The following is a 15,108-nucleotide window of genomic DNA, read 5'->3' as shown; positions in this document are numbered from 1 at the left end:
GCTTTAGATTTGCGTGCAGCATGCACACGTAGTGCCTTAGAAAACCCAGAATCCTCAATATGAAGAACATACCGTCCCTAGCCAGGCTGTGCTGGGGTGGGATATGTGGGTGATTTACCCGTGCCCTGGAGCTGTGGGGACAACTTAGATGAAATAACTCAGTGTCCAGCACAATTGAGCCTTAAAATGCGTGACAAATAGTCATGAGGTTGAAAGAAAATAAAACAGGCTTTACACCCTGCAAGGGCATCTTAATGCCTGGGTAGTTGGGCTGTGATGGTATCCTAGTGCGATGTTTTCTTTTAGGTAAATAATTAGTGCTCTCTAGAGAGTTGTGAATGTGCTGTAACATTTTATGTGCTCAGGCACAAGCTCTACACCAAAGGCTTAAAACACTGTGGACGGTACAGGTGTGGCTGGTTTTAGGCAGAGCTAATTGCCATTCTCTTTTTCTCTTTGCTGCTCCCTTGTCCCAACCCATTCCCAGGCTTCTTGGGCACTGATTTCCCCATCCCTGCTGGGAAAGGAAGCCTGAAGCAGCTCAAGGGCAGAGGGACCCAGAGGCAGCAGCAGAGCTGAGGCATATCTCTTCGCCTCTGTCCTAACACAACCCTCATCCTTCTCCCCTGTTGCTCAGAGGCCTCTGCTGACCCCATGCAGAGCACAGCACTGCTCCAGCACCTTGCCAGGAGTGCCTCCAGCCTTCTCCTCCCCACCATCATGTAGAAAAAAGGCTCTGTCTGTCCATCTGCCATCTGGATGTGGGAGAGAGGTGGGAAAGGCTGCTGTTATTCCATAGCCTCCAAAACTGTCTCTGTATGAACATGTAATCGTTTCAAAATTGTTTGGATTTGGTGTATGTGTAAATACAGAGAGCATAAATGACTACTTGTATCCTACTGAAGGACTAGGTGCATTAATTCACGCAGGGCATCACCTGCAGGCAGCTGCCCCACTTTTGGTACCTAGCTGGTTGGGGCATCCCTGGCCTGGCACGATCTGACCTCCTTGTAGAGGAGAGATGGACATTTACTGGGTTTTGGTTGTTCTTACATGGATGCTCTGCTTCTGGCTTGTCAACAGTGAGTTACAAATTCCAGATGTTTGGTTCATTGCTTGGTAGATCATGATGAAAACTGCAAAGAAAAAACAATGATTGCTTGAGACAGATAAAGGGATGAACTGTAGATCTTGTTTTGCATTGGACATTTGTCTCTGTTCCTCTTTCTATCCATTTTGTTCCATTTCCACCACCCTGAATTTTCAGTTTTGACAGATTTTGAGCGATGAACTCCACAGTTCATCCCTGCCTCTTATTGTTGGGGTGTGATGCTTTTTTTCCTTGTGATCCCTTTTCCAGCCCTGGCAGATTACAGCTGCCCATTACCAAACATCAGCTTCTCTTGAGACTACATTGGCTTTCCCCCTAAGAACTGATGTAATTTATGGTGCTATTCAGGAGTTTTCTCTCCCCATTTCACCTTCCCTTTGGGCTCTCCTGGTCTTCCAACTACCACTGTGGCTTTTAAAGACCTGGAAGGAGTTGCATCTCTTCCCCAAGCTTCCCCCAGACGTGTTGCATTCTTGGCTGCAGGCTGCTCTGCTGCACATCTGTGCTGCGTGACACTTTTGGTTGCTGCTCCTTGTAACATTTTGCAGGGTGACTGCATACCATGCAAAAATATGACATAGACTTTCTTAAATATGCACTGGACAAATGCCCTGCTCTGCCACACAGAGTTCTGGCTCACCGTGTGCCTCAGCAGTCTCTGTATGTTGCCATGTATCCAATGGGTATCTCTGCAGACAGTAGCCTGATGGATTTTTAAAGGACTGCTTGCTTAGAACAAGGAGATTGTCATGGAAGCAGGCCCTATGAACTCATCTAATTTATGTAGTACTTACAAAACCACTAGATCTTTGTGAAAATTACAGCATATAAATAACACCAACCAATGGCAATGCATTTTCAGTCTCCTCCAGGGAATTGTGGAAGGTTGCTGTACTGCCAGTTGGAAATTTATGCTATCTTAGGCTTGTACTTGGACCAAAAAGAAGAAAGAGGATTGGTGTTTTGGAACAGTGTGAGCAAATTGTGCAGGAACTGTGTGCAACAGAATCTGAAGCTGATTGAGGATCTGGCTCTGGATTTTTGCAAACCAGAATCATTAAACTCTTCAGATGGAAAAACAAGATACAGCTGGTACAGCCCCGTTTCAGTTAGCCAGAGAGCTCCGTAGCTTTATGCTGGTGAGACCGGGGTAGTCATGAATCTGCTTTCCTCGTATTTTGATCTTTGGAGCCCAAGTGAGTGATTCACTGTAGGAGGCACAAGTGGGTTTGGGTGACTTTTTCCCCACCTTGTTGTCCAGAAAGATGTGAAAATCTTACGGTCAGTCCAGATATGTGAGTGTTTAAGGAGTGCTCAAAAATGAAATCATTTTTCAACTCTTGTACTTACAAAACCAATAATGACTGACAAGCTTGAAATGCAAAGACTTGAGAATTAAAATAAATAAATAAATAATCAAACAACACTGAAAAATCTATTTGAATGGAATCTTGATTACATAAAACATTTTCTGGAGGTTTATAGATTGTCCTTAGTGCATAAGGAAACAGCTGGAATTTTGGATCCCTATGCTTACAGACTCCTAGAATTTGTCAATAAAATGTTTGCTAAAATACTTTTAATGGCTTTGTTTGGGTGGCTTTCTCATGTTGCACAATCTTGTGCGAGATGCTGTATACAGCTTTGGTTTCTCAGATCCGAGCATGTGCACTGGAAATCACAATTTGAAACAAGGTGTTTGTTCAAAACTCAGTTTATTTTTTTTTTTCTTGGATCTTCAGTTATTGGTTAACCAGCCACATCTAAGCATGGGTATTTGATCTGGGAATATTGCAGTCATAAGAGAAGTGTTAATTAATTAATAAAGAATACAAAATATTTACATAAACGTGATTTTGACACCTCAGGCCTGTGTATTCAAGAATAGCTTGGGGCTCTTTGGCAGGATGCCTGCCACATAAATGCAAGTAGACATTAAATAACAGTAAGAAATAATCATAATAATAATCCCTGCCTATTTTCCATCCTAGAAGGGTGAAAGAAAATGGCAAATCACTAAATGTTTTTCGTGGATGTCAGAAGCTGGACAGAATCCAAAAACTATTTCAGCAAATATTTATGAAATGGTATCTAAACCATTAACTGTTCTGCTTATCTCAGATGTAGTTGTGCAATATGTTTCTCTTGCTTCATATTCCTTATCCAAAGGTGGGGGAGGAAGAGGCATATTTTCAAGGTAGAATTTGTGCCAACTCAGACTTTGTGTCCAGAACTGGTTTTGAAGATTAATTAATAAAAAACCTTTAATAGGTCTTGGTGTTTCTTTAAATTGGCTGCATCAAACTGAGCCCTACGAGTGATTTGAAAGGAATGATTTAGGGATATGAGACATTTTCCTGGCTGTAATACCCATTTTATTTCATCTCATCTTTAATCAGAATAATCCTTTTAAGTTGCCTGTGCATGGAAGCATCTGAGCTGAACCTTGCTTTTCAGCCTGGTTTGAAGGAGGACCTCTTTTACTCCAAGGCAAAACCCATTCCTCTTTTTTGCCCTCTCTAGGGCAGCCTCAGATGTGTCCTTTCTCCTACAGCTGCAGTGGGGAGGCACAAACATGTTTTGCTTGCCCCAGCTGCTTGACTAATATCTCTGGTACCACCAAAACAGAATTGTAAAAGGAAGCTTGTTTATTTTCCCAAACTATTTGTATATTCTGCAGGCATAAAATATTCATTTAGCTGGGGAGAAACCTTCTAAACGCCAAATATTTGTTCACTTCTGTATTAAAAAGGGCAGAAACTGAGTTTCTCTTAAAGTGGTTCAAGGAATAGCTGCCATGTGTGAGTGAGCAGCGTGTACCCTTTGCAGCCTTTTTGCTCAGAAGGGACTTATGCTAGCAGGTGGGAGCACACTCAGCACGCCAAGGGGAGGCAGCAGGACATGCACGAGGGGCAGCAACACAACCTCACTGCTGCTGAATTCAAAATCCTGATTGATTAAAGCAAGCCCTATATATTAAAGAATATTTCAGTCTGTCCCCACAAATGTTGTTCTGAAATGGCCAAGAAAGGGCTGGCAATGCTTCATGGCTCAGGATTCGGCCACCTGTTTCTCTAGAGAGGTGTCAGTTCACTGCAGGAGGATTTTGATGTCTTTTGTTCAAATACTGGAAGCTGCGGATGGGATCTCTCTGCCTTTTGCCTTGATGTTCGTGTTGGCCTACCAGGGGTGACCTCATCTGTGGCAGACCTCAGGAGCATCTTGGCCAAGGATGTGGCCCCATAGTCTGGAGGTGATTTCTTTGCCAGCAAAGGACACTTTATGAGGTTACTTGCTGGATTAAGCAAAGCTGAGAAGTATTATTAAGAGGGTTGTTTCAAAAAATTGTTGCTGAAGAAGAAACCTCAAATCCCCACAGTCCCTCAGCTCCTGCTTGGAGGGTTTGCATTGCTGTGCTAGCAGAGTGTGCTTTCATCCACGTGATGTGCTATCCTCTTCAACTATTCTATTTTCTATTCTATTTTCAACTATTTCTACTGTTATCTGTATTTTTAATGGTAATGTTGTACTTTGCACTCAGACAACATGTTTTCCCGATGAGATCTTTATAGCAAATTGCAAAGTCACGTTAAGTCTTCCTCATGTTGCAAATGGGAGAACTTGGGTACAGAGAGAAATAAGGTGATTTTTGGACTGATACAAAGTGGGCTCGTGGTTGAGGGGGGATCAAGGGGCTGGGATCAAGGGGCTGGGGAGCAGGGGCTGGGAGCAGGGCTGTTCAGCACAGCAGCCACTCCTTTCATACCGTGCCTGCTGCTCCGCACTGCCTTCCCCAAAGTACACAGGGGCTGATGCGGATGCGGCCTCAGATACGTGAAACTTCTGCTGCCGAAAATAGGATCCCTTTCCTTCTGATATTAAAAAACGTCTGCGGTTATTTGAACTCTCCAACTTCCCTGGCGGACCCACGGCATTTAGCTAATGCACCCAGAGCAGCCCTTCATCACCTGCCTGCGCGGCCGGCGTGCCGCTAGCCCCCGCCAGCGTTGATGTGGCAGGTTCCTGTAATCGAATCGTGCGATGCTTTAAAGCATTTTTGGCACGGAGCCGGCAGCGGCGGAGGAAACTGTTGCCTGCGTTATCCTGAGTTACCTACGGCTCCTGCCAGCCCCTCGTAGCACTGCGATGGGAAGGAGGAACACACCCAGCCCTGGTCCCCATCTGTTGCAGCATCGGCTTCAGTAGCAGAGCCTGAAATGTTTTAAATGCGCCTGCCTTTAGGGAAAAGCTTTGCGTGCAGTTCTTCAATGGACGTTTCCAGCCAGACTGCAGGATTTTTCAGAGCTGTAAGTCAGCGCGTGGCTCTGCTCTCTGGGTGTTGTGTTGTTGTTTTTTTTTTCAGGTTTGATTTTTTTTTATTATTATTATTATTCATTTATTCTACCAGACTTGTAAAGGGAATAGGTTTCACATTCATTTAAGGGGAGAAGCCTGAGTGCACTGCAGGACTCTGCTGAGAGGCAGGCATTCTTCAGGCTGTGTAAGAAATGCATGGTTCTTGGGTATTTTGTTTTTCATCTTGTTTTGTCTCTTTTGTATGCATGGCTGGCACGGGGCTGTTGTCCTGTTTTTACAGCATTTAATTACAATAGATATTCCAAGGCTGAACAAAATGTTCTTTTATCTAGTTAAAGAATGTAACTGGTTATTTTTTTTTTTCCTTGCATAACTTTTCCTTAGTGTTTTGGAAAGAGAGATTATCTTTTTGGGGTGTTTATTTAATTTCAGCCTAAAACCATCTGGTCTCCGCATCCTGCAATGCCTGTTTGCTCATACTGATCATCTCAGAGCAGCCTGAACTGCTGTGCAACTAATTGCTGTGGCTAGTCATTGCAAACCCCAAATCACAGCGCTTTGGTAAGCTGGTTGATTGGAACTCCTATTCTGCTGTTTGCCTTTCTTTTAATGCAGTGTAATGCAATATTTGACTGTATGGCAGGGTAAAGACGAGTACTGCAGGCTTCATGTGCTCCTTGTGCATTTTTCCCTTTCTGCTGCCAGACTTAATGCTGAGCTCACACAGTTTGCTTTGCAATTAATGGGCCCATGAGATAATGAGCGTCCGATAACGATGAGGCTGGCTCTGTGTTGGCATCAGACGCGGTGCCCTGTTAGTGGGGTGATGGGAGGGGTTTGGTGAATGGCAGCTGGAATTTATTCCGGTATACGATGCAATGTCTTTTGCCAGCTCCTCTCTGTTCTGTTCATTGGGCTCTGTGTTTTAGCTGCTGTTCTGGGCTGTTTCAGGCACATGGGGTCTGGGAGAGATTAGGGTGTCTGCTTCAAGGAGGAGATTTCACTCTCAGCTACATTCCCATTTGGGGGGAAGAGTCGGGAATCTCAGAAATGAGAGAAATCTGAAGTTGCCAAAATTGGGAGTTTGGGGTTCAGGAGCATCAGCAAGAAGAGAGAATGACTGGCAGGAGGATGAAACAGATCCTGCTGCTGTGGGGGCAACCCCCTGTGTTTCAAAACACCGACTTGATGGAAAGGGAGGCAGTGGGAAACCCAGCAAGAGACGTCTCTGTTGCACTTTGTTTTTGTCCAGGGTTTGCTGAGAGTGGAATAAAAATTATATTTATTTTTAAAAATGCCTCAATTTGAAATGCACACTGAAAACAAACAAACAAAAACACATGAATTTGTACTAGGATCACAGTCATCAAGAAGAAATTAGGAGAATAAAAAGCAATATTGCTGTAAGCCTTTAAAGGTAAATCACAGAGCTGGTGGAAATCACCTGTAACCACAATCTGCTTCAGGCAGTAAACAGACCTGGGTTTTCCATCAGGAAGAGAAGATCTCTGTGCCATTTTGGCATGTTTCACCACCCATGTAGGTCCAGTGATGAGCTGATTCAGAGCCAAGAAATATGAAATCATCAACATTTAAGAGAACTGTCAGTTAAAAGCCCGAGAGCTTGCTAGCATGTATATGTACACCCAATATATGGAGTTAGATGATCTTTAAGGGCCCTTCCAACCCAAGCCATCCCATGATTCTATTTTATGATTCAATACATGCTTATCACGTGTGTTTTCCTACATGAGAGCATGTGTTATATGTGAGTAAAAGAAAAAAAAACTCCCTGTGAGATGAGCTCTAGCACTTGTGAACCCTGGAGGGCACAGTCAGCAGTGACAGTCTGCTTCTGTTTCTCACTGTAGGTACTAATGCTTTTGCTTTTAGAACTGATATGTTTTGATGAATTTAACCTCTTCCTCTGATGGAAGAGACACTTTTTTAATAGCTATTTTGCTGCTTATAATGCCTGTTTGTGGGCAGCCCAATTTGCATCCTAATGTAAATTTGCATCCTAATGCAAAAGGTATAGGAGCTCAAAGTAAATGTCAATAAAACTTAAAGGCATACTAATTAATAACTGCACAGCTATTTAATACACATAGATTGAAATTCTCATTTTAATGAGAAAAATAGCCAATATATTTTGAGGGCCATATTACTTGCATGAACTTAGCTTTCGGTAGTATTCTGCTCTGTATAAAAATAGAAAGTCAAGCAAGAATAAAAAATGTTATTTTGAATCAAGGTTTCCTGCTTGTTGTTTTAATTCACCTTGAGAAAAAAATGGCTTTTTTGTCTTTGCTTAGTTTTTGTGTCCTGCTTTGGTGCTTGTTTGGGAGGTTTTTGGTGAAACCCCTTGGCACAATGGGTGTCCATGATGGGGTGAGCCACAAGCAGAGTCTCTCCTGATGCCTCTGGCAGAGCCTGGCTTGGTGATTCCAAAGGGAGGTTTGATATTTGGTGAAAACTGGGTTGGGACTGTCTGCCACATGTCTTGGAGCAGCCGACACTTCTCAAATGGCCTCTCCCATGCCAGGCTCATACTCTGGCCATCTGTCACCGTGTCCAGAGCACCCTGCTGGCTTGGAAGCATGTCCCACGCGCTCCAGGCAGGATCAAATGCTTTTTGAACCATTTTCATGTACAGACTGCCAGACAAACCAAATGCAGGTTTGCCTGTTACAGCTCAACAGTGTCTGCTGGGTTTAAAAAACAATACATACGGCAGAAACAACTTTTGGCAACATATGTGTGTGCATATACGTGTATCAAGTTTAAGTTTTAAATAAGACTTACCTGAATATAGGTGTGCTTACTTGTCTTTTCTCCACAGTGTGTTCACCCAGGTCCATTGTAATCGTGGTGCTCAAATGGGCACGAGGAGTTAGATAGTTGAAATTAGACTTATTAAAGAAGTGCACATGGCTCATTTTTAAGGCATTTTCCCTGTACTGGATCTAAATGGGGAACAATTTCTGGAAAAAAAGTAGTACATACCAATAAAAACCACAGCCCTTGAAAGGCTGCAATTTATTTGGGGGGATATCCACTTTAAAATTTTAGTATTGCATGTACAGTAACTAGGAAAAAAACTACCTTATTCTGTGTTATTTCTGTCTTTCCCATTCCATATGAAGATTATTTCCAAACTGGACCCACTGCAAAAAAATATTTTCAGTGATGGCTATCTCAAGTGAGAATGAGTAATCCCTTTTTATGTCTTGTTCCATTAGTCTCATTGTTCACAAGATTTTCCAGATGGGCAAATATTCTCTCCATCTTTCTTCCAGAGATGGTCATTTTTGTCTTCTAACACCTTTTTCCGAGCACAGCTGTGATGCTTTTGAAGCACATCCCTAGAGGCAGCCTTAGCAAGTGGCCAGGGTGTGAGGAGGTCTGGCAGTGTGAGGTGCTTGGATCTCACCCTTGGATGTTTCCCTTAGATCATGCCCCTTCTCTAATGAACTGGGTTCTCTCCGTGGTCATACAGCAGGCCTATTTTCTTAATTTTTGTTTTGTTTTGTTTAACTTAAAAGTTAAATTCTTTTTCAGTTGGACATGGTGGCTCCCTCAATTTGACTCCAATGGGTGCTCACTCCATCAAAGAGTTAACCGTGTCTTCTATACAGCAGCCAAAGCTGGGTGAAGAAAATGTACATTTTGATAACACTTAGAAATGCCAGAGTTTGGGATCTCACTGTGCCACCCACTGTATGGATGCCCATGGCGTGTCTAGACCGCAGGCAAAGGCGTGATTGAAGCTGGGCGTAAATTAGCCCGGCTCAGTCCCGACAGCCGTACAACAGCGGGAGCGAGGAGCTCAAAGTGAGCTAAATTACCAGAGTATTTACTCAGCCTCCCGCAGGGATTGTGCAGCCTACGCTAGGCCGTGTGTTGTCATGGCTACACTGCTGTCAGTGCGGTGCCGAGCTGGGTTAAGCCACGCTCGTGATTGCCGTGTAGACGTGCCTGTAGTACGACGCGGTTGCTACTCGGGATGCTTCACTTTCTAGATAGAGGGAAATGGGAAAATAAGTGATTTTATTCCTACTTCATAGGCGGTAAAGAGGGAGAGGTGAAAGTCAGGGTTCGTTCATCCTGTGCTGAACCATCCGAAGTATAAGCAAGTTGTCCAACCTTTCCCTGGAGCCCTGCACAAGGGGAATGGGAACAAATACCCCAGTGGAGATGCTGGCTTTTCCCTGAGCTCTGTAATGGGAGGCTAGACAAAAAGTGTGGGGTAGATGACTAGTGTTTTCGATGACAGATATCTTGTCCTTGATGTTTTCCCCCAGGTAAGCCAGGAAGTCAGCACAGGCAATGAAAGTCTCATCACTTAAGTCCATCTGTGAAGCAATTCTGGACTGGATGTGCAGTTTGTAAAGCTGCTTGGATCCCCACGGGATGAAAAATGTAATGTAATTTATTAGTATTACATGACACCACTAACTAGAAAAAAATAATAAAGGTACCAAATCTTTGCAGCTCTCAGCATCTCTCAGCTCAAAGCCTAGGGTGAGACTGAAGGACATGCAAGCTGGATTTAAGGCAGAGTACTGTACTGTGACTGTGACAGTGTTTTCTGGATTATCTCTGAAAATTTGATCTTCCTTCTGTCCTTGAGGGCTTTTTACATTGCCAGCTCCAGCAAAATGTGTAAAGAGCTCAGAGGGTGGAGAATCCGTTCTTTGGGGAAAAGAAAAACAAATAGTCTATCCTATGAAATTAAGCATCCTGCAAAAAATGTTTTCTTTTTACAGTTGGTGCTAAAACTGTAAGAAAAGCTATAGCAAAGTGACTGTAAATTTTGTAGATATGATTTTTTTTTTTTCCTGCAGTTGCAGTCACAAAGGAGTGTACATCAGGAAAGCATGAACTTGGAAATCTTCCTTCATTGTGGGCTCTATGAGTTGTCCCAGTTGAGTTCCTATTCAGATCTTCAGCACACCAAGCACAGAGCCATCCTGCTCTTCCTTTCCTCACCTCATTTTCTCTTTGCTTCTAAACATTTTTTTTTTTTTTTTTTTAACTTTCTTTTTTTAGCTGAGGGACTTCATGATCAGAGTAGGTTCCTCATTTACCTGGCTTTCCAGCTCTTAGCACTTACCTGGCTTTCCAGCTATTATTTTTTTTCTAATTGTTGAGATTATTCATGGTTATTAACTGAAAAGAATGGAAAGAGGAGGCAGTAGGCAGCTGTCTTCCTAGATGCAGTGAACTGCAAAAAATAGTTGTAGTTCAAGTGCTTATGGCATTCACACCAGGCAGAAAATCCACCTTTTTTAGTGAGATGCATGCAAGGGGGAACCCTTTAAGGATTTCTCAGATAATGCCGTCAGCTGGAGGTTTTCAGCTCCGACTCTGTTTCTTTTTGCTCTTCCTTGAGGAAATGTTTTTCTAAGAGATTTGGCCTACAGAGAGTGAAGAAAAGCATCAAAATGTCAACTACAGTGATTTCTTAAGCAGATAAAGCATGGAGATGATTTAGAAAGACTCATGATGATCCCGGCTTTGAATCCCGTCAGATTGCCCCCATGCTGTAGCGTCTCAAGTGTTTTCATTACATAATGGCAAAATTATCTTTTGTTTCCTGTGGTTCTGCTCTTCCACTGTGGCTGACATTATGTTTTATAGAAAATGTGTACTTTTTCTCTGCAAATACCTTGGGATTCTGTGTCTCATTTATGTAAGTATTGGAAAGCAATTCTGTTGGCACCGAGATGAGCCATCTGAACATTGGCAGTCTCTTGCCATCTCTCCCTGCAGTGGTATCTCTTCTGGTTGTTTCTTAACTTCCTCATCGTTCATCCGATCATCTCATTGTTCATCTGATCACATTCACCAGGGCTGAGGTATGTTCTCTTCTGCTTTCACTTTGCCTGTTTTAACTTTGGTTGTTTCTTGGAGAAAATGCCTAGCCAGAGAAAGGTTGTCTTAGGCTGAGCACCTAAAAATTGGGCTTAATAAAGAGCTTGTAACCACCAGAGTCTGTGGAGCACTGGGGGACATCCAGCCTTGCTCCCCTGTTAGTAGGCAGCTTCATACTTGTAAAGCAAGCTGCAACATCTAAAAAGCAACAGATTTTTTCCATAGGCTGGATACGTGCAGGAGCCAGCCACTGCAGACACTGCGTGTGGACCGTGGTGTCACAGGGAATATTGAGAATTTTGTTTTCCTCCCTGACTTGCTTGCTCTGCTGTTCTTTTTCTTTCTTTTATTTTTTTTTAATGACATTTTGTTATTTACGCTTTCGCTAGGTTGTCCGTCTGCTGTTGTAATACGCATGCTGCCAGTCACCGTGCTGTGTGGTTCTTGGTGTGGAGGAGCTGACAAACCAGACTGTCGTGTGCATGGGGATCTTGCTCAGGCTGTGTTGGAGATCCCCCAGTGATGGTGTGTGATGTTCTGGTTAGGCGAGAGCAGTGCTCTTCATCACAATGTTTCTGTACCACCCTGGGCTCTGTGGACATCACATCCCACCCCAGGTCTGAGTGCTCCAGGCTGTGCTCAGCTCGGTTGCAAAGGCTGAATCACCAAGAAGATACCGAGGTGTTTCCTGGCAGGAGAGCAGAGACTTGAAAGAAAATTTCAGCTTTTCCGTGAGCAGTGTAGGAATGTGTTCTGGTGATTTAGTTCTGAGATTGAGAGAAAAACAAAAAGCAATCCACAATCTCTTGGCAGGTTTTTTTTATGAACCTTGCCTACAGCCTCAGAAGAAGAGGTACGCTTGCTGTGGGCTGCTGGCTGTAGTTTAAGGTCAGGATCAGTCGAGAGGTTTGGAAGGGTGTGCTGGAGGCTGCCAGTGTCTCATGGTCAGGATAACTCAGGATGAGCAGCTTGGACAGCTGTTTGAGGGAAATACCAAGGAATTACAGGTTTCATTTCTATCTCTATCCCCTTCTCTGAGAAATTCTCAGTTTTAGCAGCTCTTTCAGATCAAGTGGTGGCAACTCAAGCCAGGCAACCCACAAGTGAGAACAGGGGAGAAGTAGCTTCAGAAACTCTTTAGTTCTTTGCTTGTTTGTTATTGCAGCTGAGACTGCCAAGTTTTTTTTTTTGCTATAGGACATTGAATAATCACCAGATGGATGGTGATCTTCACATACTGAGTTCTGTGTTGGATTTCAGCCAGCCATAGCTCCCTAACTTTTTAGATTGTGCCTCTTTGGGACTGAATATTTCCCATTTCTTCCAGGCAGGTCATTTATTTATTTTAACTTATTTTAAAAAATTAGGGTGTTACACCCTCTGTTAGTTCAAGTCTGGTGCTATGTCCACCTTGACACTGAATTTTGTGCAACTGGTCCTGCACAGTCACCAAGGACCACGGTGCTTCTGGCATCTTCATGCTGTGGACAAAATAAAGCCTCTATAGCTCATTTCTACCATCTCAAACTGTCCAGACCCACTCAATTGTTCATTTTTAATGTGAACAGCCTTAAAAGTAACAGTACACAAATAAATTGCCATACCCCTGTGAAGTACAAAGCTGGCTTGCACAAATGTAACCAGCTTTGTACATCTGTTACTGCCCACTCCCATTGAGTCATCCCGAGACTTAGTCACCAGCATCCTATGTCTCACAGTGCAATTTATATATCTGTCTCCAAAACACATGCTGCAGTCTAGATGGCATGGGGGAGGGAGAAAAGCAAAGCAATGAGCAACCTACTCCTAAAGGAATAAAGCCGTGTAGCAAGTCCTACGATACTATGCCTGTTATATCAAAACAACAGAATCAGAGGGATAGAAATTCCCGTGTAGGTCAGTTTTGAATCATTCCACGTGCAATAGGAATATTAGAGTTGATATAAACCGTAAAAGGCTTCTTCTCATAAAAGAAAAATTTGAATGCAATCAGAGCTGTTTAGTTATGCACCCTATTCCACAGAGTTCAAAGTTTGGATTCTGCTCACAGGCTATTAGCATATGTAGTATATTTACTATTCAGAATTCCCTATAGGCTTGTAATAGGTACAAACCAAGGCTGATCTAAAAAAAAATAAAAAATAAAAAAAATCTGCTGGTGCATAGACTGAGCTGAAAGAAGTGGTTCACAACTATGTGAATAAATATCCTGAATTTCTTTGTCCTTGGTAGGACAGTTGACATGCTCAGTAATGTTAGCAGAAGAGGAGACCCCGAGAGGCTTGTAAAGCTGAGATGCTGAGGAGTGCGATTTTTAGCAGTGCTTTATGAGATCAGCACTCTTTGGCACTCTTGTCTTAATTTCTCAGTCTCTTGTTTTCTTTATTTTATTAAAGGAGCCATCTCCCCTTATTGAGAAACCATCTCAGTAAATTGTTACCTCCTGCCTGAGTTATATTTTGCAAAGAGACTGCGTTGTCTGGCAGGCATCTCACGTCCTTAAATTTGGTGCAGTCCTAGCCCATACATAGAAGTTAGTGAAGCAGAAAAGCGATGTCTCATAGGTGGGACCATCAGTAGTCAGGACTGCATGATGCTGCTACTACCTCCGCTGGGCTCCCGAAGTTTTTTATAGCAGAGGGACTCAGCCTTACATCAGAGATGGGCCGTGGGGTGTTTGTGGTTTGCTTTTGTTTTTTCATTGTGCTACTCCACTAATGATAGGCAATAAATTATTTTAATCTCCCTATGCTGAGTCTGTTTTGCCCATGACAATAAATGGTGAGTGACCTCCCTGTCCTTATCTCAACCCTTGAGCCCTTTTCATCGTATTTTCTCCCCCTTTTCCTTTGAGGAGAAAGATGGGTAGATCACTGTTGATCAGAACCATAAAACAAGTCTTACTCCCACCCAAAACACTTTGGAAATAGGTCTCTGACCTGTCATTCACAGCCCATCCTGTTATGCCTTACTGGCTCACCAGCTTCAGCTATTGCAGGGAAGCTCTTTTAGCCTGGCTGCCAAAGCAGCCTTGAAACAAAAAAAAAAATAACAATAATAATAATAAATCCTTTTTATTCCAACTACGTTGCTTACTGGATTCAAGGCTTTAGTGGTTTGTTATTTAAGCCTGCTGCCTCTGCAACAGAATTGCTGGAAACTCTTTTCTGACACCAAGGTCCCCAACTGCAGCCGCGTCCAGACCAGCGTGTCTGGGCAGGCTTTTTTTGGCAGGAATTCTCCCTGGTAAGGAAAGAAACTGAAACTGGTTGGAAAAGGTGAAAAATTGCTTGGCGAACCAAACCTTGCTCCTGCTGCCATTTGGCTGCATGTTGCCAGCTGATATATTTGCTTTCTGTATCCTAAAATGTGGTTTTCCTTCCTATGCTCCAAAACAGTTCTGAGAAAGGGACTTTTTTGTTGTTGTTGTCTTCCCAAGATATCCAATAACAAAATCTTTATTCTTCCTTCTTTTCACATATTTCCAAGTATTCTGATACAAGGGTTGTCCAAGGAAAAAGAGAGGAATCAGGAAGGAGTGATGTAGCTCTGTGTGTGTGTCTGGATATAAATCTAAACCAGCCTTGTGGCTGTAAAGTAAATCTAAACTGTTCAAGAGCTCATTTTTCCTAATGGGGCATGACAGGACTGATGTCTGGCTGCTGGTCTGCACTGAGCAATGGGAAGGACCTCCTGAGGAACAGAAGCATGACAGGAAAGCTCACAAAACTTTACAAAATAGACTTTGAATAACCTTAATTCCAGGTTAGCACCACTAGGAGCTGCAGCCTCTGGAAGCCTTT

The 15,108-nt window shown here is 43.1% G+C and overlaps 1 protein-coding gene across 5 annotated transcripts in view; it reads left to right on the top strand.

The window, feature by feature from the left end:
- The window catches only part of PRKAG2 (protein kinase AMP-activated non-catalytic subunit gamma 2), a 209,431-nt gene that overhangs the window by 47,672 nt on the left and 146,651 nt on the right, over positions 1-15,108 (top strand). Inside the window, exon 1 of one of the 5 annotated variants that reach the window (XM_084507350.1) lies at positions 5,268-5,418. The exons of 2 other annotated variants lie outside the window; for them this stretch is intronic. In XM_084507350.1, coding sequence (XP_084363476.1) covers positions 5,338-5,418 — 81 coding nt within the window. In that variant the 5' untranslated portion in view covers positions 5,268-5,337. Of the gene's footprint in view, positions 1-5,267; positions 5,419-5,905; positions 5,990-9,826; positions 9,851-15,108 lie in introns of those variants that run through there. 2 more of the 5 variants (XM_084507352.1, XM_084507351.1) reach the window with 2 other exon arrangements.

This window comes from Aythya ferina, assembly GCF_964211825.1.
Source record: "Aythya ferina genome assembly, chromosome: 2".
Lineage (NCBI taxonomy): Eukaryota > Metazoa > Chordata > Aves > Anseriformes > Anatidae > Aythya > Aythya ferina.
Note: the sequence above shows the minus strand (reverse complement) of the source record. Positions and strands in the feature narration are given on the sequence as shown.